Source organism: Actinia tenebrosa, unplaced genomic scaffold (genome assembly GCF_029948245.1).
Source record: "Actinia tenebrosa isolate PJP-AT-01 unplaced genomic scaffold, QUT_ActTen_1.0 PGA_scaffold15__27_contigs__length_11533743, whole genome shotgun sequence".
NCBI lineage: Eukaryota > Metazoa > Cnidaria > Anthozoa > Actiniaria > Actiniidae > Actinia > Actinia tenebrosa.
Window position 1 is genome coordinate 5,577,614 of NW_028292575.1, and position 23,127 is coordinate 5,600,740.

General features: G+C 37.1%; 2 protein-coding genes and 1 pseudogene across 2 annotated transcripts in view; 1 reads left to right on the forward strand and 2 right to left on the reverse strand.

The window, feature by feature from the left end:
• Positions 1-13,358, reverse strand: part of LOC116297120 (sperm flagella and cilia-associated protein 2) — a 33,834-nt gene extending 20,476 nt beyond the window's left edge. The window contains exons 1-26 of the mRNA XM_089030664.1: positions 13,230-13,358; positions 12,899-13,001; positions 12,412-12,493; positions 11,811-11,891; positions 11,443-11,532; positions 9,758-9,864; positions 9,036-9,099; positions 8,854-8,900; positions 8,481-8,520; positions 8,137-8,184; positions 7,957-8,036; positions 7,523-7,619; positions 7,083-7,151; positions 6,663-6,725; positions 6,207-6,290; positions 6,092-6,126; positions 5,939-6,008; positions 5,005-5,130; positions 4,428-4,489; positions 4,268-4,340; positions 3,826-3,921; positions 3,169-3,285; positions 2,583-2,685; positions 1,429-1,538; positions 879-1,008; positions 433-620 (exon numbers count right to left, since the gene is read on the reverse strand). Coding sequence (XP_088886790.1) covers positions 433-620; positions 879-1,008; positions 1,429-1,538; positions 2,583-2,685; positions 3,169-3,285; positions 3,826-3,921; positions 4,268-4,340; positions 4,428-4,489; positions 5,005-5,130; positions 5,939-6,008; positions 6,092-6,126; positions 6,207-6,290; positions 6,663-6,725; positions 7,083-7,151; positions 7,523-7,619; positions 7,957-8,036; positions 8,137-8,184; positions 8,481-8,520; positions 8,854-8,900; positions 9,036-9,099; positions 9,758-9,864; positions 11,443-11,532; positions 11,811-11,891; positions 12,412-12,493; positions 12,899-13,001; positions 13,230-13,287 — 2,223 coding nt within the window. The 5' untranslated portion in view covers positions 13,288-13,358. The remainder of the gene's footprint in view (positions 1-432; positions 621-878; positions 1,009-1,428; positions 1,539-2,582; positions 2,686-3,168; positions 3,286-3,825; positions 3,922-4,267; positions 4,341-4,427; positions 4,490-5,004; positions 5,131-5,938; positions 6,009-6,091; positions 6,127-6,206; positions 6,291-6,662; positions 6,726-7,082; positions 7,152-7,522; positions 7,620-7,956; positions 8,037-8,136; positions 8,185-8,480; positions 8,521-8,853; positions 8,901-9,035; positions 9,100-9,757; positions 9,865-11,442; positions 11,533-11,810; positions 11,892-12,411; positions 12,494-12,898; positions 13,002-13,229) is intronic.
• A 138-nt stretch (positions 13,359-13,496) lies between these two features.
• LOC116297133 (1-acylglycerol-3-phosphate O-acyltransferase ABHD5 pseudogene) lies at positions 13,497-15,310 on the forward strand (annotated as a pseudogene).
• An 86-nt stretch (positions 15,311-15,396) lies between these two features.
• LOC116301303 (translation initiation factor eIF2B subunit gamma) lies at positions 15,397-22,120 on the reverse strand. Its single transcript, XM_031710340.2, has 11 exons — positions 21,848-22,120; positions 20,312-20,472; positions 19,760-19,940; positions 19,020-19,128; positions 18,824-18,913; positions 18,408-18,547; positions 17,738-17,922; positions 17,264-17,344; positions 16,940-17,088; positions 16,254-16,357; positions 15,397-15,857 (listed from the first exon to the last, which is right to left on the reverse strand). The coding sequence occupies exons 1-11, from the start codon at positions 21,996-21,998 to the stop codon at positions 15,805-15,807; spliced, it is 1,404 nt and encodes a 467-aa protein (XP_031566200.2). The 5' UTR covers positions 21,999-22,120; the 3' UTR covers positions 15,397-15,804.
• Between the last annotated feature and the right edge of the window lie 1,007 nt (positions 22,121-23,127).

A 23,127-nucleotide genomic window follows, 5' to 3' on the forward strand; every position in this document is an offset into this window, starting at 1 on the left:
ATATGTTTAAATGAGTTTTTTTTCTTAGTACAATGCAGAGAAGCTGGTTAAAACTGCTCTCAGAATCAAACCACAGTTTTATTTCATTTTCGACTTAATCTAAATACAGTAGCAAAGTTTTTGCAATGTACAATATGCTTTATTCATACCAAAGATTACAATAGAGAAAAATATAGATATAAGTACATTTACAAAAGAATGGTAGAGGTTACCTAGTTACGTACAACTTGCAACATGCAACAAAACCTCCCCAACATTTTTTGAACTAGTTCTATTTTCTGCCTCCTCACAAGACACAAAACATACCTGCGGCGTTAGCTAAACAATCACACTGTGTGTGCGCAAATTTTCAACTTATGCATGTGACCTACTGCAGGAAAGTTGTTGAAAAAGAATCTTAATCCACATACACATGACATGGGTGGTACAAACCTTTGGTCCTTTCGGGCCACTCTTATACATGCTGACTTCAAAAGCTTTTTTCTCAGATGCTGCAGAGCTTTTGGTTTGTTTCTCCCTTTCCTTTGCTATTTCTTCTTTTGTTTTATCTCTCTTTTCGTCCTGTTCTTCAGACTTTTCTCCCAACTGATCTTCAGATATTTTGTTGGGATCTGGTGTTTCTAGAGTATCGACATATATGATAGCATCACAAACAATAAACTTGGATGGAAACAAATGATTTTAAATGAACAAATGAACCAATAAAAAAAAGAGCAAGTTGGAATGCGCATGCGCGAAAGTGTTTTAATAATTAAACGCAAATGAACGAGTAAATTTGCGGACGGACGGGCGGAGGGACGAATGGATGGACGGATGGATGGACGGATGGACGGATGGATGGACGGATGGACGGACATTGTCTTTTCAAATACAACTACCTTTAGCACTCCCAACACTAACGGCAGCCGATCCCGCTGACACTACTCTGGATTCGCTGGCTCCTTGGGCTTCAGGCTTTGGACTCTCGATTGGTTCATCTGTTATGCTTGGTCTTTTGGATGCCGTAGCCTGAAAGATAACCCAAAACAGTTAAGCAACAGAAATCGTGGTATAAATAAAAAGAACACTGTTACACCACTACTGGCAAAGCCGTCTGGTGTATGTGGCGTCATAGACGCCATGTTGGATGACAACAACAATGCGGGATACGTCTTTGGTCCTACAAGAGCACTTTTCTTATGACTGAGATACGACACGGCACATGGCACGGTCAACAATTGACATCTATTAAACCAATCACAGCGCACGAGGTTACTGTTGAACCAATCAGAATGTCTGGATACGAACATTATGATAGGTCGAACAGAATTATTGAGAATTATTGGTTAAACAGAATTATTGAGTAAGATTTCAGAATCGCAGTAACCTTATCGCTCCTGAAAGTTAAAAAGTAAAATTACACCCCTGTCGTCAAAAACTAGACCATACCTGTAGAACTTTTACTTCGCCATCAACCTCTTCATAAACTTCCCCCTTCTTGTGTGCCTCTATTGCTTCCGTGACCAGCGTGTCCATAGACAGACGAACAACCCGATGATCTAAAATACATCACAAACTTAGCAATATCCATGTCATCCAGTTGGCACCCTAGTTGCGTAATGCTGACACCCTATGAATGGTAGTCTCGAAATCCACTATGCGCGATGTGAATCCAATAAGCGAAAGGTCACCACAACAATTTTCCCAAATTCTGTCTGCACGTTTTTACGGCATATTTTTCCTGTCTTCCGTGCTGACATCATTGACTTATGAATATAATACATTTTAAGCTTGGTATGCAACATGAAACAAACCATCATTAACCCATTTAACATTAACATTAATTTAACATTTAAAATTAATTTAACATCTCCCATTTTAATTTAATTTAATTTTTTTTAATTTTTAACCATCATTAACCCATTTTGAAATAGCACTATACGTAGAGAAGAACAAGTTGTAAAGCGCACACTCAAATATGAGAGAAAAACGGGAGAGAGAAACAAAAGGAAGTTCTCCGTATAGCGCGCGGTCACCTATGTAATGTTCATTATGTTTTAAAATCCTAGGAATAGCTGGCCACCCTAGCCTCCTCTGCAGGGTACTCCATATTTACCCCATACATTCTCCGTTGGGCACCCCTGTGTTAAATCTTATGGCAGAGAAAAATAAGCCTGAAGCGAGGTGACGAGATGACTCCCGACTCTATACCATAAACGTTAAAATTCTTTCATATTAAAATTTTTGATTCCTCAGAGAATACATGAACAATAGTCATAATTAAAGAACAAAAACAATGTGAAAAGGATTATGGTCTAGAGACGGGGGTAAAACGTCATCTCGCTTCAGGCTTATTAGGAACGAGAAACGAGAGACATTTTTGTCCTCACCACAGGAAGCCCAAGGAGCAAAAATGAACCAAGGAGATGCCAGCGCAGGAGGCTATGGCCACCCTATACATAAAACTACCAACCATAATTGTTAACCGGAAACCTTGAGTAAAGTGAATACTAAACATGCAACGAACACTGTTGATAACCAGATAACAATGGCTTAGTGTAATGCATCAATAGAGGTTATTATTTTCGCACGAGTTCACTTACATTCAGCAATTTTCTTGATGACGCTGGATTTACCACTGAAGAATTTCCCAAGGAAACAAGCTTTGATGGGAAACGGCGGTAATTCTGGAGGGGGAGGGGGTGGCTGAAATCATGAAGAAAATGAAATGTCAGATATTAACCCTCGCGGTCGTGTTTCTCGTACGGCGATCTGTCTTTCTTATGAGATCTCTAGCGTACTTCTAGATAGCGGAGTTCTTATTAGCTTTCATCTATCAAAAAAGTTCTAAGAACAGTGCAAACTAGGCTTGGTTTCAGCCGTGAGGTTGCCATTTTAGAGGATTGCGCGCGCACCGAAACCACCACGCTTGGAAATCGAGCCTTTTACAAAGTTCAAAAGTCGAACTTTGCATAAGCCAAACCTAATGACATCATTGAAGTTTGACGTTTGACCTTGAAAGGCTTGATAAGACACAAGAAAATGTGGTACAGTGCTCGCCTCCAGCAAGAAAAGCGCTGTAATGATACATATGAATGAATATAATTCATGCAAAAAATCGTGGGCAAGAATTTAGCAGATTGAAAAGCAGATTGATATGATAAAAGAAGTTGGAGTCATTCTTTCTACCTGGGGTGGTGATACTATGTTAAACAGTCTTTGTACAATGTGACCAAGAACTGCATTGTCCTTGGGTGGGCACTGAATGCCCTGTCCCTCTCCGGGCACCCATTCACCGACAAGATTCTGGAAAGAAAGTAAAACAATGAGAAGCCATTCACCGAATCGAAATATGGAGACCAATTGAAATAATTATTGTTCTGTACTGACTAGCCTCCTGTTCACGTGGAAACACAAAAGCGTTTTCACATGTAAGAGAAGGTAGTAATTCCAGAACAATAGTTATTCAAATTGGTCGCCATGTTCCGATTTGGTTTATAAAACAAAGAAACGGGCGGACAAGCGGATGGATGGATGGTAGAGCCAACCAAATGTTCCGATAACCAGATGGTCGAAAAATTACAAAAGCGTAAAGCAAACAAATAATATGGGTAGAAAGAAAACTGAGAATAGCTAGAATTGTTAACAAAGGAACGAGCATACAAGCGAACGGATAACCGAAATCTCGTAAGAACGAGCAAACAAACAAAGGACAAAGGTGCAAATGCTAAATCAATCAATGAAAAAGCATTCACGAAAAACTGCAATTTTAAGACCGCACAACCCAAGCATAGTTTTCGATAGAGCTTATAACTGATTATGAGGAGAGGAAGAAGAGAAGTTTACCTTGTACTCCATGAAATCACCCTCATCAAGAAGTCTTTCCTTTTCGGCTTTAATTTCTCGTTCTTTTTCCAATTCTTCTGGAGATAATTCAGCTTCCTTCAAACAATAACAAAGAAAAAAGTAAAAATAGGATGCAGCAGTAGCGACAACAACATTATAATCAACATCAATATCATCATCATTATCAACAACAACAACAAAAATAAAAACAACAATAAACATCAACAATGACAATCATCATCATCAACAACAATCATCATTATCAACAACGACAAAAACAACAACAATTATAATCATCATCAACAACAACAATCATTATCACCACCAACAACAAAAACAACAATCATAATCATAATCACCATCAAGAACAACAATCATAATCATCATCAACAACAAAAACAACCCAAAAATAACAACCACAACACACTCAACTAATCCTTACCTTCTCTTCATACAACGGCAACCCACATAGAAAAAGATCTTTCCACTCTCGGTAAAGCTTGGCGGGAACCAGCCTGGAAATGAAGTTAAGAAGATGAATATCCATGCATATATTATCTCGAGGTTTCCTTGATACAATAATCATGACTTTGAGGACTTACTTTTCCGTCAACTCTCTGTATTCCCCAACCTTACAAGAGAAGTCTATCATCTCTAACAACATCTGAATCGGAGAAAAACAAAGAAAGTAAGATAAAAGTGAGGGAAAGGAAATAAATGAATGGGATAAGAAAGATGAAGCCACGCAACAAATATTACCCGAGATATGCACGCGTATTTTACTGAGGAATAAACTGCATGAAGCGAGCAACACCACTGGAGATATTCCTGTCCCTAACTGCTGGCTTTTGGACAGAATAAATCTGATCTCAAGTGTGTATGAGGTAGACAACGTGCGCGTATCCTACTAAGGAATAAATCGCATGAAGTAAGCAACATTCGTGGAGGTGTTCCTATTCCTAATTGCTGGCTTTTGGACAGCATAAATAGCATCAATCTGTTCTCAAGTGTGTATAAGGTAAAAAACTGTACATAGATATCTACCTGAGATTTGCACGCGTGTTTTAAAGAATCAACCGCATGAAGCGCGCAACGTCAGTTCTGGTTTTCCTAACCGCTGGCTTTTAATAGAAAACCTATTTGGTAAAATCCGATATCAAGTGCGTATTTGGTCCATACCTGCATACAGATATCATAGTGCTTGTTATATTTAGCTTGTCTGCGTTCATCTGCTAGTCTATCATGGAGCTCATTCGCCTTACGAGTCTCTTCGGCGTACTCTAGTTTAGCTTGTCGGCACATCTCCTGAAATACAATGCAACATCTATGTTAAGGAAGAGCCTACGTAGCAAGCAGTCGATGTAGTATATTTATAAAAATTCAATGAATCACACCTAATGCAATAGAATACAATAGACTCGTTTCGAATTCCAAATTACCGCTGTGTTTCTTGATTACAAACTCATTTGCACAGGGTTAGCCTCGAGTTTGTGCAGAATATTCACGTGTTCCAGTTAAGGCCCGAGTTTCAAAGTGTTTGTATTGTTAAAGTTGTACATTCCTTACTTTACCGTTGGTATTTGTGAGTATTTAAACACTGATACGAGGCTAACCCTGTGCAAATGAGTCTGTAATCAAGGAACACAGCGGTAATTTGGAATTCGAAACTGGTCTATTGATTTTCTTAATACATTACATCAACTGAGTGCTACGTAGGTTCTCCCCACATGTTAATGCGCACGAATAAACAAAATTAATATTCCCGGTAGCAAGTAGAACAAATTCCTGTTCTAGCATTCCGATTGGACGAGTAACCATATGATGAACCTGCTACCTGATAATGCATGATTTCAAGCGTTTTTACCTCGCGTCAGATAAGCAAGAAAATCAATGTGTTTTCATGGTAATATAGACAAACTTTATGGAAAGTGTCACCGGCAGAGTATGCAAAAAATGTTATGAGCATGATTTGGTCAGTTGAAGAAAATTACAAATAGGAAATATCGGCACTAACTTTTACACATTTACAAATTGTTTCAATTTTTGTTACGCGTTGGCTGTTCTTCCGATTATGAAATTTGCGAACATGCGTAGGTAGAGAGGCGGTACTTACCGCTTCTCTTTCAAGGGCATCATCAAAGTCCTTCAATCTTCTCTCTGCGTACTGCTGCTCACGGAAGATTCTAATGTATAAAAAGATCAACCCAGAGGTAGTTACGATTGATAGTTCTAGTATGGTCAAAAAGAAGATGATGTAGCTATTTACCTATTCTGACGTATCACCTCTTTCTCATGACGAACCTAGGTTGACAAAACATCTTAAGGTTAGCAAATGTTTCCATAGCAACTTGTTGCCATGACAGCAATATAACCCTTCATACCTGCATGAGCTGCACAGCAATTCTTCTCTCTTGCTGTGACTGGCGCATTAGTCTATTGACAAGCATTTCTTCCCGATGGGCTTCCTGTGGTGAGAAGGTAAATGTCAGACGCTCGAAAGACCTTTTCTTTTTCCCATTTCAAACCACGTGTCATTCTCTTGCCGAGAATAATATTCAGTGGTTCGGGTTACCTCGGGGATGTCCTGAAAGAAGGCTTCAGAACCATAATTGAGAATAATATTTTTTGTTTTAGTTGTATCCATATTCATGTGTCTTCTCATGAACAACTATTAAACAAAGAAATGATTCTCTAGGGAATGACACGCCCAAGCTGAAAACAGTCTATGCCTGTCCAAGGGGATAACCATACAGCAAATGCGTCATATTAAGTGTTTCAAAAGTGATTATGTGTCCACATGCAGTCTTGTTTGTTTGTACTAGCAATGTATTCTCTACCTCTTGTGCTTCATGTGCCTTTAGCTGCTCCACAAGAACACGGCGACGCCTCTTCTCTCTTTCCTGCGGTAAAATGACAAGAATGTGGTTGCTTTTCTTCTTCAACCAAAATCTAACTTTTCTTTCTTACAAATTGATAATGATAATGTCGTTTACGTTATTGATTTTGATCAAGCTCGTTACCAGAGCCGTTCGTTCTTACTGTAACAAATATTTCGTTGACCATGCGCAGTAAGAAATAAGGGCTCTCGGAACAAGATTGAATTTTGATGATAATGATGATGATGTGGTGGTGGTGATGATGATAACAATGATCATGGTAACTTTAACTGTTAACGATACCCTGAAACAGCCTATAGGCTGCTCTAATAATGATGACAATGATAATGGTGTTTATGATGACGATAACATGCCACCGACCTCTCTAGCCACCGCGTCTTCTTCAAGCCTCGTCCTAATCTTGTTAATATACTCTTTATTTGCAGCAGGCTAAAAACAATAAAAAAAAGTAAATGAAATGGAGATCCAATGAAGGGTTTTTACTCAGTCCATAGAGTGAACTGACAACAGAGATGGCAGCCAGATCGATGTACCTAACAAAAAATACCAGTGACAAAGTTATTGTCTAAAGTACACCAATATGGCGGGCTGTGACGTCATGTGTAAAACGTTCTACAGACCACTTGCATTTGACGCCAAAGAAACTCAGTTTGGAGGGGAAAAACAAAAAAAATTGCTCTTCTGAGAACTGGAAAGCTTTGTTTTGCCCGAGCTGCTTTCCGCCGAACATGCTGTAAGGGGTATATTCCTAAAAATGAGCTTCATGCTGGTAGAAGACTTTACTAAACGCATGATCATACCTTGATGACAGACAAGGGGTCGGGGAGCTGTTTAGCTGAGTCTTGACGTATGAATACTTCGACATCTACTGATACATCTCGACTAACGCGTGGTATACTGCAAGCAAAAGATTAAAGGAAGAAATAAGAAAATAAGAAAATGTAAGATGCCCATGTGTGAAGGAAATATCATAAATCCTTAAACGTATTGACGTAAAAATCATAGCGGAATCGATACGCGTATTTTTACCCCTAAAATTCCCATGATGCGTAGGAATCTTGTGATAATGAAATCCCCAAAAAGTGAGAAGTAACGTTTTCTATACTATAAATAATAATGATGATGGTAGTTGTGACGGTTGAATGGAAAATGAATGGCTAGATGGAATGGGATGGATGGGATTGGATGAGACTTGATATGGGATGGAAATAAAAGTGGTAACTATATAACTTACTCGTCCAACGCTGCTGGGCTAACAGGTGGAATAGTCGCCTTCATGCTGGCTTCAAATGCATCAATATTGGCTTTAACTTCCTATTTGCACCACAAAAAAAAAAAAGATTTTGAATTATCACGTATCTTTTCTAAAGACAACCGCACAAAACAAGATAAATTGAATTAAGAGCAAACATACCTCAGCTTCGCGCTGTCGACGTATCTCGCCTCTAGATTTCCCAGATTTCTGTTCACAGTGATTATTTTTAATTAATGATAAGTAAAAAAACGTGAAAATCTTTCTAATTTTTAACTCGAAAATTGGTTTTAGCGAGGAGCAATATAAAAGTCTAATAAAGGCCTCTCTACAACACTCAATACTAAAATGCTGGAAGCCGGACAACTTGTACGATTTTGTTGACAATATAACCGTATCTCAAGTGTTGTGAAAACGCACGTCTGCTATCAAAAGACATTTCTCGCATGTTTTCCAACTCCTTCAAGAGATTCCCTTGAGGGGAAACTTAAGTTTAGAGCACTTACCTTTGCATCTGGTGGTTTTGGAATCTTGACCGTTGCTTCGCTATAATGGAAATAAATGCTAAATCATAACTGGGTCGCACTTTCATTGGTTAAAGAATTCCGTTAAGTAAACTCCTGTGTCGTGCACTATACTAATGGGCCACCCCTTGCCACAGTGGGTGTGGTCTTTTCATAAGTAAGAACTGCTCGTTGCTTTTTTCAAAGTCTTTGCAATTTTTGTTTAACAAAAACAGTTGATTCACTTTCTTTCTACCTAGATTTCAATTGTCTGACGTGTGTGATATAATTAAGCCGGAACTAGACTATACGCAGATATCCCCGAAGATTCAGGGCATCGCTCTTTAACATCACGTTTAAGTGAGTCCTAACTTACCGAATCTTGTCCATCATTTCTTGCTGCTTATTCCTGACTTGACGTGACTGAAATTACATATAGTAATAAATATACAGGCCAAGGATAGCGTAAAATATGTTTTCATATTCTTCGATAATGTTCAATAATGTTTCAGTCTACTGAGGGGGGGGGGGGGGAGGGGTGTTTATCTGGATCATTACCTTTTCTAGGCCTCTGATTCTTTGTGCTTGTTGGTGCTTTCTGAATTTTTCTTCTTCTTCAAACCTACAAATAAAAATAGACTTTTAGGCATGATACTATGACAACCTTTTGATTACTAGTGCTCTGTACCCTTTAGACTTGGTCCTATTCCACCTCTGTGAGACTGATAGAGTGGTCATGAGCGAAGCCAAGTGGGAAAGAAAGCGATCATCGAAGTCACGGGAGGACAATTTGTTTCTCTTGCAGGATTTTCATTCGTGTTTCGTGCCAATAATGGCGCGTATTTCTGTAGCGCGCGCTAAATTTTCGTACGTTTCTAGAGAACTTGAGCATAATTCAGCGCCCCGTTTTTGGGACACTAAAAATGGCGGGAAATAATTTCGGATAAATCCTTCCTAGAGCACACAGCTCCAGCGCGTTTGATAACAGTTGCGTTGCCTGTGCTTTATTCTGCCCGCGTGAAATACTAAGTAAAAAGGACTTTGCGAAAGTCTAGCTCTGCATTTTCAAAAGTTAAAACCAAGGGCATATGCAGGAATTCCAACATTTGTCACTCCCCACTCACCTCATTAAATCATCTCTCCCTTCAACCAAAAGAAATGAACTGGCAGAGGGAAGTGGGGATACAGACACCTTAAAGACATGACTCCCTGGCCACACCCTTCTACCCTCCAATACAAGCAGCATAAAGTGATATACCAGTGAAAATGCCGTTTCTTACTTTGCTTTGAAAGCCAGTTCTTCCTGTTGTTTTTGCTTTGCTTGGTACCTCTGTACAAGGTTTTCAAAGTTGAGGTCTACTTGACGTTTTGTTAACTGCTTCAGTCTCTGTGGATTTACACATGATTAAGAAAACTGCTTGTTGATGTTGAGTCATATTCAATGGCAGGTTACATATGAGGCTCTTAGTACAATTATATATAACAGATTTGTTTGCGGTAACTGTATATTTAGTTTTCAACAGCATGAAGACAATCAGCAATTTTGCAAACTTTTTATTCCAAACATCAAATAAAAGTCACTCTTTTTTCAGGTTAATTTAATTTACATCTGTATAATATTTTCTATCCTTTTTTAATATATAAAACCAAAAGTACCTTTATGGCATATTTGGAACTTGCAATAAAATGCCTTTAAGAAGAGGATGTATTATATACATCATTTGTTATGTAATTTACAAATTTTGAGAATATTTTCCTATCATCTACAAATGTCATTACAGATGTTAGCACTTCTTACAAAAAATTCTCTGACCTCTGTAAAATGTTATTCATAATTTATGTAGCTTATATAATTTCAGTCAACTCTCGTCACAGCAGACACCCTCAGGACCATCACTTAGTGTCCGTAATAGTGAGCGTCCGCAATAGGGAGAGTTAATTTTGGCCATTCCTTTGTCATTATTTTTTGCCGCATTATTCTCCTGTCCGCAATGGCAAGGTGTCCGTAATATCGGGGTGTCAGCAAGTCGAGAGTTGACAGTATGTGTTGTTGAGAATCCCTTTAAATCTAGGAACCAGGCATTAAGTTATGACACATGTAGTTTGATAGTTTAGATGTTAGAGAGTGAATAATTGAGTACACTAACTTATATTCTGTTCTTTACTAAATTAAATAAAGCCTTATGCCAATAAATATTATGCTCTATTTATTTATCTTTCTTATCAAAATAATTTACCCCTCTGTTTCAAACTGGCATCTCAAGTGTCGTATAACAACATCAACATCACTAACAAAGTTCATAACACTCTTTGAAGTCTCTAAAATATTTTTCATCACTTTCCTTGCATCTTTAGCTAACCGTTTATCACTACTTAGTTCCTTAACTTCAGCGATTAGAGACTTAGTATCATTGACTAAGATAACAGAGATTTCTTGTAAATCCTTAACTACACCTATGACAATATCCTTAACAGTGTCATCTATAGCTTCTAGTATTAGCTCTCTTGATAAGCTTTGGACTGCACTGTCAAGCAGGTCCTTTGTGCTGAGAACTGCAGCTTGTAAAAGGATTTTCTAGTAAGGATAGACAAGAAATTCTCTGTTGGTTAAAGTGCATTTAATTGTTGATCATTTTTATTTGACTGTTTATGGTATTATGATCTTAACACTTATAATTTATATTTACCAATTACTTCTCACATATAGCTATCAAATCTTTACCTAAACACATCTTCTAAAAATAGATTTAGACATTTCATTGGTAACTTCTATAATGCTTGAATGACAATTATCTTTTGCAACATTGTTTCATTATCATTTACAATTATGTTATACTAAAATTTATCATAGGTTTATCATTACATTAATACAATTGAATTATTATATTTTGCATTTGTAGAAGCATGCATTTTTAAAATCTTATCAATAACTGTTTCAAAGTTTCTTATAGCTAATACAACTCACCTCTTTATACATGCCACTTTCTATGCTTTCAAGCTTTACTGGACCACTGGGTCTCATTGTTTCCATGGCAACACCTGTAAGTCCCATTTTCTGCAGGCAAAACAAACATTAAAAAGTCTTAGTTCTGCAGCATTAATTAGGTTAGCGTAATTCATTAGAGAATCCTGTAAAATAAACTTTACACTGAAAATAATAGTTAGATACAACCACTAGTGGAATGTATACTGTTCTGATACAGCACTAGTGATTGTATCTAATTAGCATATGAATTCAAATGTTCCAAAGGATTTATGAATTATTTAAAGCATATTTCACAAGTTGTCCATATTGTATCAGAAAATTATAAACATATTGTAAACATTACTTACATTTTTCTTCCCCAGTGTTATAAAAAGCTGATACAAGAGTCTTGTGACAACACTGTGGTTCTCATTCATAACTGCATGAGCCTGGAAAAAGAAATATTTTTGCAACATAAAGACCTCTTCAAACCACATGGCATTCCTTGTGTATAATGGTGGTTCAAGAGAAGACACAGGAATATACATGTGACCTAAACAAAGAATCTTATTCTCAAGAGAATGACATATGGTGTGGAATGGGAAACATAACCCAAGATAAAGTCTGCTCAGGTCTCAATATTGTCTTATACCAGAAGATGAGAAGGTTCAAAGAACCAGATAAGGTCTGATTGTGGTTTCACTGAATTCATCAAGTGCAAGTACAGAGAAAGGAGACAAAAAACAAACAAATTTAGAATGTGTAGTTAAAATATCCATACCCTACCGACTGTGGGAATTGGGAAGGGGAGGAGGGGAGTCAGAGAAACAACAAAATTACGAAGCTTGTCTGGAAGAAAATTGGAAGTTTCTAGGGGGTAGTGGGTTTATTCTCTTACAAATTCCCTCCATGGTGGGTATGGATATTTTCTGGAACTACACAATCATTAAAATTTTCATATATACTTACTATATTGGTATCATATGGAACCTCCAGCAGCTTTAAAGTAGGCTCCAGTCTTGTGAAATTATTCAGCTTAGAGTCAGCCGTACTAAAGAAAATTATAAAGACATGAGTAACAGCTTTAAGTTGCCCCTTGGAATTTGGTTTTTCACTGGTGCCAGTTAACTTAGCAAGTACTCCCTGGGCCAAGTTTGCATGACATGAAATGAGTAGTTGGTATAGTATCGGCTAAAGTATGTGTAGGAAGTAGCACTCTGCTATACATCATGCTTCTCCTAATCATTTTCTCATGCTCTGCCAACCCCTGCGTGCCTTATTACTGCACACAGCTTGTGCATGCATTTTATATATCCTTCATTAATTAAAAACTGCAACAATAGCCTGTAAGCAATATTTTAAAAAACTCTTGAATATAATTAAATATTTTTGGCCAATTTAAAATGTGAATTAAATACATTGTATATGTAAATGTAAATTAAACAAGCATACTTACATGCTTTGGGAAAATTCTGCAAAGTCGTTTTGCAAAGCATGTTTCTCAAGGAGCTCCCCTAAGAGATATCCCGTTGCAAACTCCTTGGCAAAATTGAAATGATCTGAAGAGAAAAGCAGTAAATCATTTGTCAAAAAATATAAAAAATACGTTACTTATTGATTAAGTAAACTTAGGATCCCCTTATAGCATAAAATGAAGTACTCCAACAGTATAAAAAGAATGAACTATTCCGCAAAGTCAAGAATCTTGTTTCACATTTTATCTTAGGAAAAGACCATTCTATCTAATTCAAATATTCGCCTTTTCTAAGCAAGAAAAATCAACTTACCAATTTGCCGGCTAAGCCCGACCTCTTCATTGAGCCAACGGCACAATATTTCTGTCATAATGAACGGGTTTTAGCAGTATTTTTGGGGGTTTTCCTGTTGTATTTTCGACTATGATCCGGCGGCCATTTTGCTTTCTTCTTCAAATTAAGTGTGTTACCATGACAACTCTTTTCCCACCGTCAAAACAACTGGTATCCAGACTTCGCACGGTAAAAAATTTACATTTTAACTGGTGCTCAGTCTCTTCTTCACGCTCGACAGCAGGTGAATTAATTTGACTGAATATAAACAAGGCAGAAATTCAGGGAAGAGAAATGCTAAAATGGCTACCTTTCTAGAACCACTGGGTAAATTAGCCAGCTGGGCTGGTAGCTACTGGATTCCTACGTCAAGGGAGAAACTCGAAGATGCGGAAGGTTTGATTTTAAAGCGAATCAAGAAGCCTTGGGAAGGAAATTTTGTCAAAATTGGGGAAGGTGTTGAGATCTGGACTTTGAAAGTGAATAATGAGCCAACCAAGAGACCACCTTTGGTGCTTATCCATGGATTTATTAGCGGTGTGTGTTGGTGGGTGCAGAACTTTAATGTGTTGAGTGAAAGCCATACAGTTTATGCTATTGATTTGCCCGGTTTTGGCCGAAGTTCTCGCCCGGAATTTTCGCCTGATCCTGAGAAAGCTGAAGAGCAATTCGTGGAGTACCTAGAAAACTGGCGCAAGGCTGTTGGCCTGGAGAGGTTTATCCTTCTTGGACATAGCCTTGGAGGGTATTTAGTTACAGCTTATGCCCTGAAACACCCTGAAAGAATTCAACGTTTGATCTTGTCCGATCCTTGGGGATTTCCCATCTTGCCATATGGTTTAGTAGACCGCCATCCAGACGCACTCTTCAAGTACGATCTACTTCCTAAGTGGATACGGCTGGGAAATTTCTTCTCCAATGCCCTAAATTTTCTCTCCCCCATCCGTATTTTTGGCCCCTTGGGTCCTTGGCTTGTAGGGTTGGCTCGATTTGACCCAAATAAGAGAAAATCCGAGCTCTGGAAAGACAACACCGTGTTTGAATACATCTACCACTGCAATGCCCAAAACCCAACTGGGGAAAATGCCTTCAGAAATATGAATTTTCTGTTGGGATGGGCTAAGAGTCCGATGATAAAACGAGTGAAAGATTTAGATAAGGGCCTCCCTATATCTGCCATGTACGGTTCGGGGACGTTTTTTGATCATCGTACAGCGTACGAATTAAAATGCATACGTCCAGAGAATAGTGTGGATGTCTACATTGTCCCAGACGCCGGACACGACATCCACGTTGACAACGCAGAAGAGTTCAACAACATTATGACTGCAATATTAGAAAAAAGCTCCAGGGTACTAGAGGAAGACGAATGGATGGCTATCGAGAAAATCGATGAACCAAATTAAAGGAAAAAACCTTAACATTTTAAAAACATGTACATTTGAATTTATTTAGTACATGTAAAATGTGCCATTCTTATGCAAATTGCAACTCTAGCTGGTACATGTTTTTTTGCATTTTAAAAAGTTTTATCGTATTTTTTCTTAGATGTGCTAGTCCAAAGTCCAAAGGTATTCGTAGATTCATTAAAAAACAAAACTAAGGCACATGCATTTTTCATTCGATAGACAATCCAAATGTTTACAAGCTGTACATACATTAGTAGCAAGAAGCAAGTGTCCAATAGTGTGACAGTATTTTGTTTAGTGTACGTCAGATAAGCTGTATAATATCAATTTTATTCAATTTCTTATTTATGTATTTCATGTACTTGCTGTATATATTTTACTCCCTTGCTATGCCAGTACTTATATTTAGGCAATATGAATATGTATCTGGAACTAAGCAGTTGATTAGACAAAGAACTATGTACTGAAGAACTTTGAACTTTATCATGTTTGAAATTGGGTTATGTTCAAGTACTCTAAATCTCTTGGAGTGGTTTTCAAAAACCTAGTGCGTATGTTACATGTAGTGGACCATTATATGTATAGTTTTGGCTTCATGCTGTTATTACGGTATACGACATGAATAAACAATATTAGAGTGTAATAAAATGTATTACTGCTAAATACGCTAGTAATTGTTTCAGGGGTTTTTGAAAACCACTCTAAACTGTTCACCTTGATTAAAATAAAAGTTAAACGGTTATCAGGAATGTTTTTATTTATATATTTAACATATTTTATAGACAAAGAATAGTCAACATGGTGCAGAAATTTATTTTAGAATAGATATTCTCAATAATTATGATGTCAGCAAATTTACCTGTAATTTCAAGTTATTAAATTAAAATGCATATCATCACCAATTTTTGTTAGTTTTTTTTATAAATACATTTAGATATTTATCCACAGACTACTTGAAGTACCATTTTATAATCATTTATTGATAACACCCTAGCATACAGACTTTTATTAGATATTATACTTTCTAGAAATAAGATTGCAATACTTTTAACAATATCTTTTTAAAATAAGTTATGACAATATTCATAGTTGTCTTGGTGAACTGAAAATGTTGTGAACGTACTCATGTAGTCTGTTATCCTTGTCTACTCAAAATCCATTAGCTGTTCAGCAACTAATGCTTCTCCTTTACATTCAACTACAATATAATACAAAGTTAAGGAGTTAACTTGTAATACTAATCATAAGCTAGGGTTGGGAAAGGAGAATAATAAGATGGGAAGGAAAGGTGGAAGTTATGACTTTTTAAGCCCCCTTGGAATAATGGGTTATGAGCAAAAATATAACTCTAAGGCAAGAGACAGTGAACCTTTACTTTAACACGCGACAAGGTTACGATAGGGTTACATTTCACCTCTTAAATGAGATCTCTATGCCCACCCCCCTCCCCCTTCAAAACCCACCGAATTTCCGGAACATTCCGATTGGAGTGACACATACCATTTGTTTTCCAACCGGAATTTCCATTTTTTTTCATGTAAATGGTAAGCACACCTGATCACTGGTGCTTTGTGATCTAGGATCTAATAATTACCTCCTTCATTGATGGTGTGGGCATTTCCTACTTGACAATCTTTCAGACTTGCATTTTCCTTGATGTATGCATCATTGCAGATAATGCTTCCCTGGATATTACACCTGCAAGATTAAATTGAATCTTTGATATTTATAAAAGTATGAATAAAATGTGTGTGGAGGCATGAAAAATGTCCGAGCTCCAGAAGGGAATCCAACCCACAGCCTTCTCATAATCTACTTGGGTGCTCTAACCACTGAGCTACTGCTAACTCTAATGGTGAGCTATTATCACAATATGGAGTGGAGGCAAATACCCTACCTTTAGCAGGAGCAGCCAATTAGAAGCAGCTTACTTTACAGCTTTAACGGCAATAGCCAAGCTCTGGCATAATGTTTTTCCCATTTCAGACCATATGTCATTCCCTAGAGTATCATTTCTTTGTTTAGGTTGCACTCAGTTGCCCTTGAGAAGAAACATGAATATGGATACAACTCAAACAAAGAATCGTATTCTCAAGGAAATGACACGTGGTCTGAAATGGGAAAACATTACGTCCAAGCTGAGCCAGGTCTATTGTCTTGGATACATTGAGAACTGACATCAAAACTTTCAAACTCACTGCAAAGCTATTGTATTAACTCTTGCTAATGAAAATACATACAACATGTAAATTCTTTACGTAGTTTTATCAAATATCTTACCCATCTTTGATAGTGACATGATCCATGATGACAGAGTTTGCTATCTTGACTCTGTCTCCGATCGTTGTGTGTTTACCAATGACTGATCTCTTCACAGATACTTTCTCTCCAATGGACACACTTTCATCAACCATGCAGTCATTACCAACCTGAAACATTTACAATACATTGGGAAAAAAATGACGTAAAATCCAAACAAATAAATGACATAAAATGTTAACACCAAATTTTGTGTATGACATAAATTTTTTTTTAAATAACATAACATTTATACTTGAAAAAACTACATTTAATTCTGTAAAGTATTTAGATCAAATCCCTTACCTGAGACTTAGGTTTGATGAATGCTGAAGAATGGACCAAGGGAATTTCCTTTGAAGATAATTCATTTAATTTTTTGGGAATCTATAGGAAAGAAAAATTCAACCACTTTTAAATAATATTACATTTTGAATACATTTTGAATATCGCAACAGGTAACTTCATCTTCATTAGTGCATGGACGCTAATTGAATTTTCAAAAGAAATGATTAGCAATATTTTGGTACTAAGGTTTGCATGAACTAAAGGGCATGTCCAGGAATTACTGGGTATGAAGTCACAGGGTCCATGGAGAGGGTGGAGCTGGCCCCCCTCCCCCCATCCACTTTTTAGGGCGCTAAGTGGCCCCTAAATTATCACTATTATTGCTGTCCTAAAGTCAAGCTCTCCACCCCACTTCTCATTATCCCAGCCCATGAACTGTAAGAAAATATATGTTACAGTTGCTTATGCCTCTCTCACAGCGACTGCTCTTACCAGTCTATTGGCCTCCATGTACATCTGTAAATTATTTGCACGTATACACAGACCAGATTCCATGACATATGCATGGCACCTAATGCTATTGCTGTTATCATTCTCTGTTGCGCATGAACCTCTCCATGATGACAAATCTCTAATGGCAGTAGTAATGTCATCCTCTATAGCAAGGCTTAAAAGATCTGAAAAGAAAGGTGAAACAAAGTGATAATCATTTTAAAGTGTAGATTTCAACTACTCTTTTTGTAATATGACCTTGTTCCCCAATCTTTTGAAATTTCTGAGCAAACAAGTCTCAGAATAGTCAGTCTTGATTGGCTAAGGGCTATATGTACACACTCAATTGCTGAAGTTAGCAGCCAGTCAAGAAACAATGTCTTGCCAAAACTAGCACTTATCTAAGTGGCCAAATGCTTCTTAGGTGTGCATTCCTGGGACTTTTTTGCATTTACCATAAACGTAATGTATTCTTTATTCCCTTCATCCTATTGTTATAACTCCACTACCCAAAGGAGCCATATTCCTCTTAACTTGCCACATTGACTGGTCGAAATGTTGATCAGCACTTGCACTTGAAAACATCGAGGATAAAACCTTACGGTCTATAACAAAATTTTGACATAACAAATCTTAACAGAACATAAGCATAGTTACTATATTCATTTACCTGGTTTTGAATCATCGCCAGCAACAGAAATAGATCCAGTTTCAGGTCCAAGAATAAATGCTTTTTTAACTTTGTTGTGCTTTTGAAACTGTTTTTTCACTAGGTGAGGAATGAGCTCTCCCTTGACTGTACTAATTGATCTGCGTAAAAAGTAAAGCAAAATATAAACTGATTGATGAGTATGCCTAAACAAAAATTAGACTTTTTAAAATTCACATCAGAGATGAACTAGCCAGAAAGTCCTGGCAGGGTTTTCTGTAAGCTTTAAATAAATATAGAAGAACATCATGGAAGTTTAAGGCAGAGAATTTTGCCAAGTTACCAGACCATTCTCTAATTGCTGATCCTTATTGAAAACCCTGCATGTACATTCCAAACTCTTCTTCTCTCATAGTCAAATTAGGTACGTAACTAACCTGGTTTGGGTAAGATAATCAATGGTCCATTTTTTCATGATATACAAGTGACCGTCCATCAAATTGGTAACTATATTAATACACGGATATCTGCAAATGAATATAATATATTTTACTGCATATCAATTAAAATTCAAATATTAATCTTTTGATCATAAAAAAATTAATTTACCATTAATTTTTTGTAATACAGTACCTTTTGAGTAAAGATTTTTTAACGACAAGAGTTTCTTCTAAATCTGCTCCGGGAGCAAAATAAATAAGTCTGTTTTCTGCAGAGTGAATGCCAGTATAATCACAGTGATCTGTATCAATTAAAAAAAAACCAACAGATTTATACCTGTAGCTTATCATACAATTCAATGCATCTCCATGTCACATCATCCCTAGTATATTGATGGTATTAATGCTATTTCCATAAACATGCTAACTTGCTAGCTGCGAGCTGCACACTGAAATTTGGTTTTTCACTGCCGTCAATCAAATTCAATCAGTCGATATCTTTCATATTTTACACTGATAGCAGCAAAAAAACAAATTTCCGCATGCAGTTCGCAACTATAGAGTATGCATGCTCATGAAAACAGCAGTAACAAAACATTCCTTAAAGACCCATTGCCACTTACCGTGATGCACCGCAGTCACAGATGAATTTCGTGGTCCATGAAATTCAAAGATTCACATATTGAATAATAACTTCATATTGAATCCTTTTCCGACATAGCACTAAGGCACAAAAATGATTCTTTCACATTCTTTTAAGAGTTTATTCAAAAGTTTAGAATTGTTTTTTCAGTGGTGACACGATTCAAAATGTAAACAAATTGTGATACATCACGGTAAGTGGCAATGGGTCTTTAATTGTTTCCTTTGTTAATACCACCAACATGGCTGTCGTCAATATTTGTCAACCCAGTATTACAAGATATTATATACCTGTTGCTTGAATTTTCTTCTTCTTTGCTTTTGGATTTGCTGCTGCTTCTCTATCAGCACTGGTCTCTGGTATGGGAGCTAGAAGTGCTGTTACAGATGCGTCATAAGTCCGATGAATATCAGCAAGACGATGAAGGGGAACATCAGTGATCAGGTCACAGCTCACTAACACAATATCTTTCTGGAGGATCAGTAAATCATAAGGAAAAAAAAGCAATTATATTTTTTTCAATGGATCAGTATTTGCCAAAATGTTATACTCAGTCAGATCACATGTTATTTTAAGGGCAGGTGAGGTGATGCAGTGGGATTTGGGGAGTGGGGTGGGTGGGGGGGGACACAAAAAAAATCTGAGTCACACAGCTCTTTTACATTAAACAGAATAATGTAAAAACAAAGGTGTCTTTTTGTATGCAACAATAGAGAGTGGGTGCAGCTAGATTTTTTTGTATGGGTTGCCAAATGAATCCCTCTGCCCCAATAAAAATGAGCACTCTATTATTGACATATTTTATGGTCCAGCACTCCAATACAGGGTGCGTATACATGTACCTCTATTTTATCTTTGATGTGTCTTAATGAGTCTGCTGTTCCCATATCTTTGTCATCTGGTATTGTTGCAATTTCGAATTTCAACTTGGGATTGTTACAATATGTAGTTAGTGCTTGAGATATTTTGGTCGCCTCTGACTCAAGAACTACAACAATTATTTCTAGATAGAATAAAAATAATTACAATAGAAAGCTTTAGTACCTGTATATTATCACAAATAAATAAAAGTTACTAATGTTCAGTTCCAAAAATTATCCATACCCCCCTCACGGAGGAATTTTTTTAAGACACCCCCCTACCCCCAAGAAATTCCAATTTTTTTCCATACAAACTCTGTAATTTTTGTTCTTTCTCTGATCCCCCTACTCTTTGGAAATTCCAAATTCCTCTGTGGGCTGGTTATGGATAATTTCTGGAACTACACAAAACAGGACTAAGAACAATGGCCAGTCATAAGACATTTTTTAGCCAAAATTGCACCTTGTCGGCAAAGTCTTAGCCTTGCCAGTCATTTCGACCAGCAACATTGAGCCATAAAAGAGGTGTGATCAAACCAAAACTAATTTGACTCAGGTCATCATGACTGATGACTCAGACCACCCATTATTTTTAGCCATGTAGAAACTATATTAGCATATACCAACTTGTATACTTCCTAAGAACGCGCGTGCTCATTGGTTAATTGGAGGTGAATATTGTACGATATTCACCTCTGAGTCTCAGAATATTGGGTCGGCAACAAAATGGAATCTGCCGGCAATCATTTTGCTACAATTTCCGATAACGAAATTGAAAAAATGGCTCATTGAATATGGAGAATATTTACCTCACCGCTCAAAGACTCTCGTCTCGGTAAATATTCCCCGATATTCACTTCGCCATCGGCGAATAATTGCTAATTATACAAGTTATGAAGTCACAATATCTTGTGTATAAAATTAAAAAGACCTGAAATTGGATTTTAGGGGGAGGGGTAGGGAAAGAAGAAGGGGAGGTGTGGTTTTGAAAAATGGGTTAAAGTAACCTAAATGGAGGAGAGAGGATGAAAGTTAATTGTTTGCATAGCATTATTTTAGTTACAATTTAGTTACAATTACTTAATTAATTTACTAATCTTCAAATTTCATTTAGCCATTCAAAGTTCGTGTCCTCATTAGAGTGCTTTTAGTCTCACTTTTGAATAGTTAGATAAATTTATCTAACTTACATAACTATTTAGTTAACATCACCTAAAATAGTAAAAGCGCGCCAAATAACGGTCATGCTAATCCGGGGGGTTGTTTTACAAGAGAATGAGTGAATAGACATTCATTTGCATCATCGTTTCCCCCCTGATCTCAGTAGCTGTTTACACGTAGTTTCAAATTTAGGTGACGTCACCTGAAATAGTAAATAACTTATCTAATTTAGTTGACGTCACCTATTCAACAGTGAGACTAAAAGCACTCTACAGTGACATTACCTAACTTTACATTCATGAACACTCCAAAACTCGAATTCAGACAGTGCTTTGCGCTATATATGCTCAACATTACCTTCAAAGCCCGCTTTTTCCAACAGATTAACAGGATACCACATAAGAGGCATGTTTCCCACGTGTAATAAGGCTTTGGGGATCTTGTCTGTGAGAGGGTACATACGAGACCCACTCCCAGCAGCCAAGATCACTGCCTGAAACTCCGCCATTACTGCGGACGTTTACTTTAGATCTCTGAGCACTCCTTATAAAATTATAAGACGTTATAAATGAGTTTTGTTTTCACCATTAAATTTTGACTTGGTTTTTTGATTTTTCGATTTTCTAAATTTTCCGGCGTGGCTGCTAAGCTCTTAGTGATACAGCTGCCCTTAAAAAAACGAGGGCTCAGAAATAAAAATCCACAGGAAACCCAAACATCTGGTAAAAATGGTTTGCAATGCCGGTTTGCGACTCTGAATTTATAACTTTTGAATTTATTTCTTTATGATCTGACCAATATATGAATTTTTCTTCATATTCGAGCTATCGTGATAAGTGCTTGTTTTGCACACCCCGCATTTATGACTTTTGACTTTATTTGTTAATTTTCCGGAGCAATATCGGTTTTTTTAAATGTGCCCAGACTTGCCGTAATGTCTCAGTGGGATCCCTTGTAAAAGCGGCACTTCACCTGTCAATCAAAATTGTTTATGAATTGCTTGTGCTCATTGAGCGCAACAAGCTATGAGATGTGACTTGAATATCACCCAAAAAATCATGCTGTTTATTTTTCTATGCCATTCAAACCATTTGCGAATCAGCTGATAAACAGATAACCCAAAAAAGATAACCTGTAGGAAACATGATAATCAGATTTCAATTGGAGGACCGTAAGTAAATTCAAAACGCCCGTCACGTGAGTGACGTTTTGCTTTTCCAATGAGTCAGTGACCACCATTGCAGTAAATAATGATATACATAAACATCACACGACATAAACTGAATTGCGGTATTATTTCTCTGCTGTGCATATGTAATGGTAGTTTTCATCTTGGATGAACATTTCACCTTGACAAGTGAAGCCTCGCTCCTGACTCATATGACCAATGATCCCTAGTCATTTAACACTTAAGGCGTATCCGGTAAGGAAAGCAACTGGGGTTATATCCGGTCCTTATGAAAGAAAATAAAGACTTTTCACGTAGCCTTTGTTTCAAGACTTCCCGATCGCTCAGTTGCTTTCGACCCTCTTCAGTTGATGCTCCCGATAATGGTGTACTTGCTATAGTTAACTTAACTGATTTTACTATATCGCAAATATGATCAATATATAGATATATAGAGAGCTTTCAGTTG

Coding starts and splice junctions, on each gene's coding strand:
- LOC116301303 (XM_031710340.2), bottom strand. CDS start 21,998: ATGGCGGAGTTTCAGGCAGTGATCTTGGCTGCTGGGAGTGGGTCTCGT. Junction 18,914..19,019: donor AAAAAATCTTTACTCAAAAG/GTACTGTATTAC, acceptor ATTCATTTGCAG/ATATCCGTGTATTAATATAG. Junction 16,358..16,939: donor CATGTCACTATCAAAGATGG/GTAAGATATTTG, acceptor TTAATCTTGCAG/GTGTAATATCCAGGGAAGCA.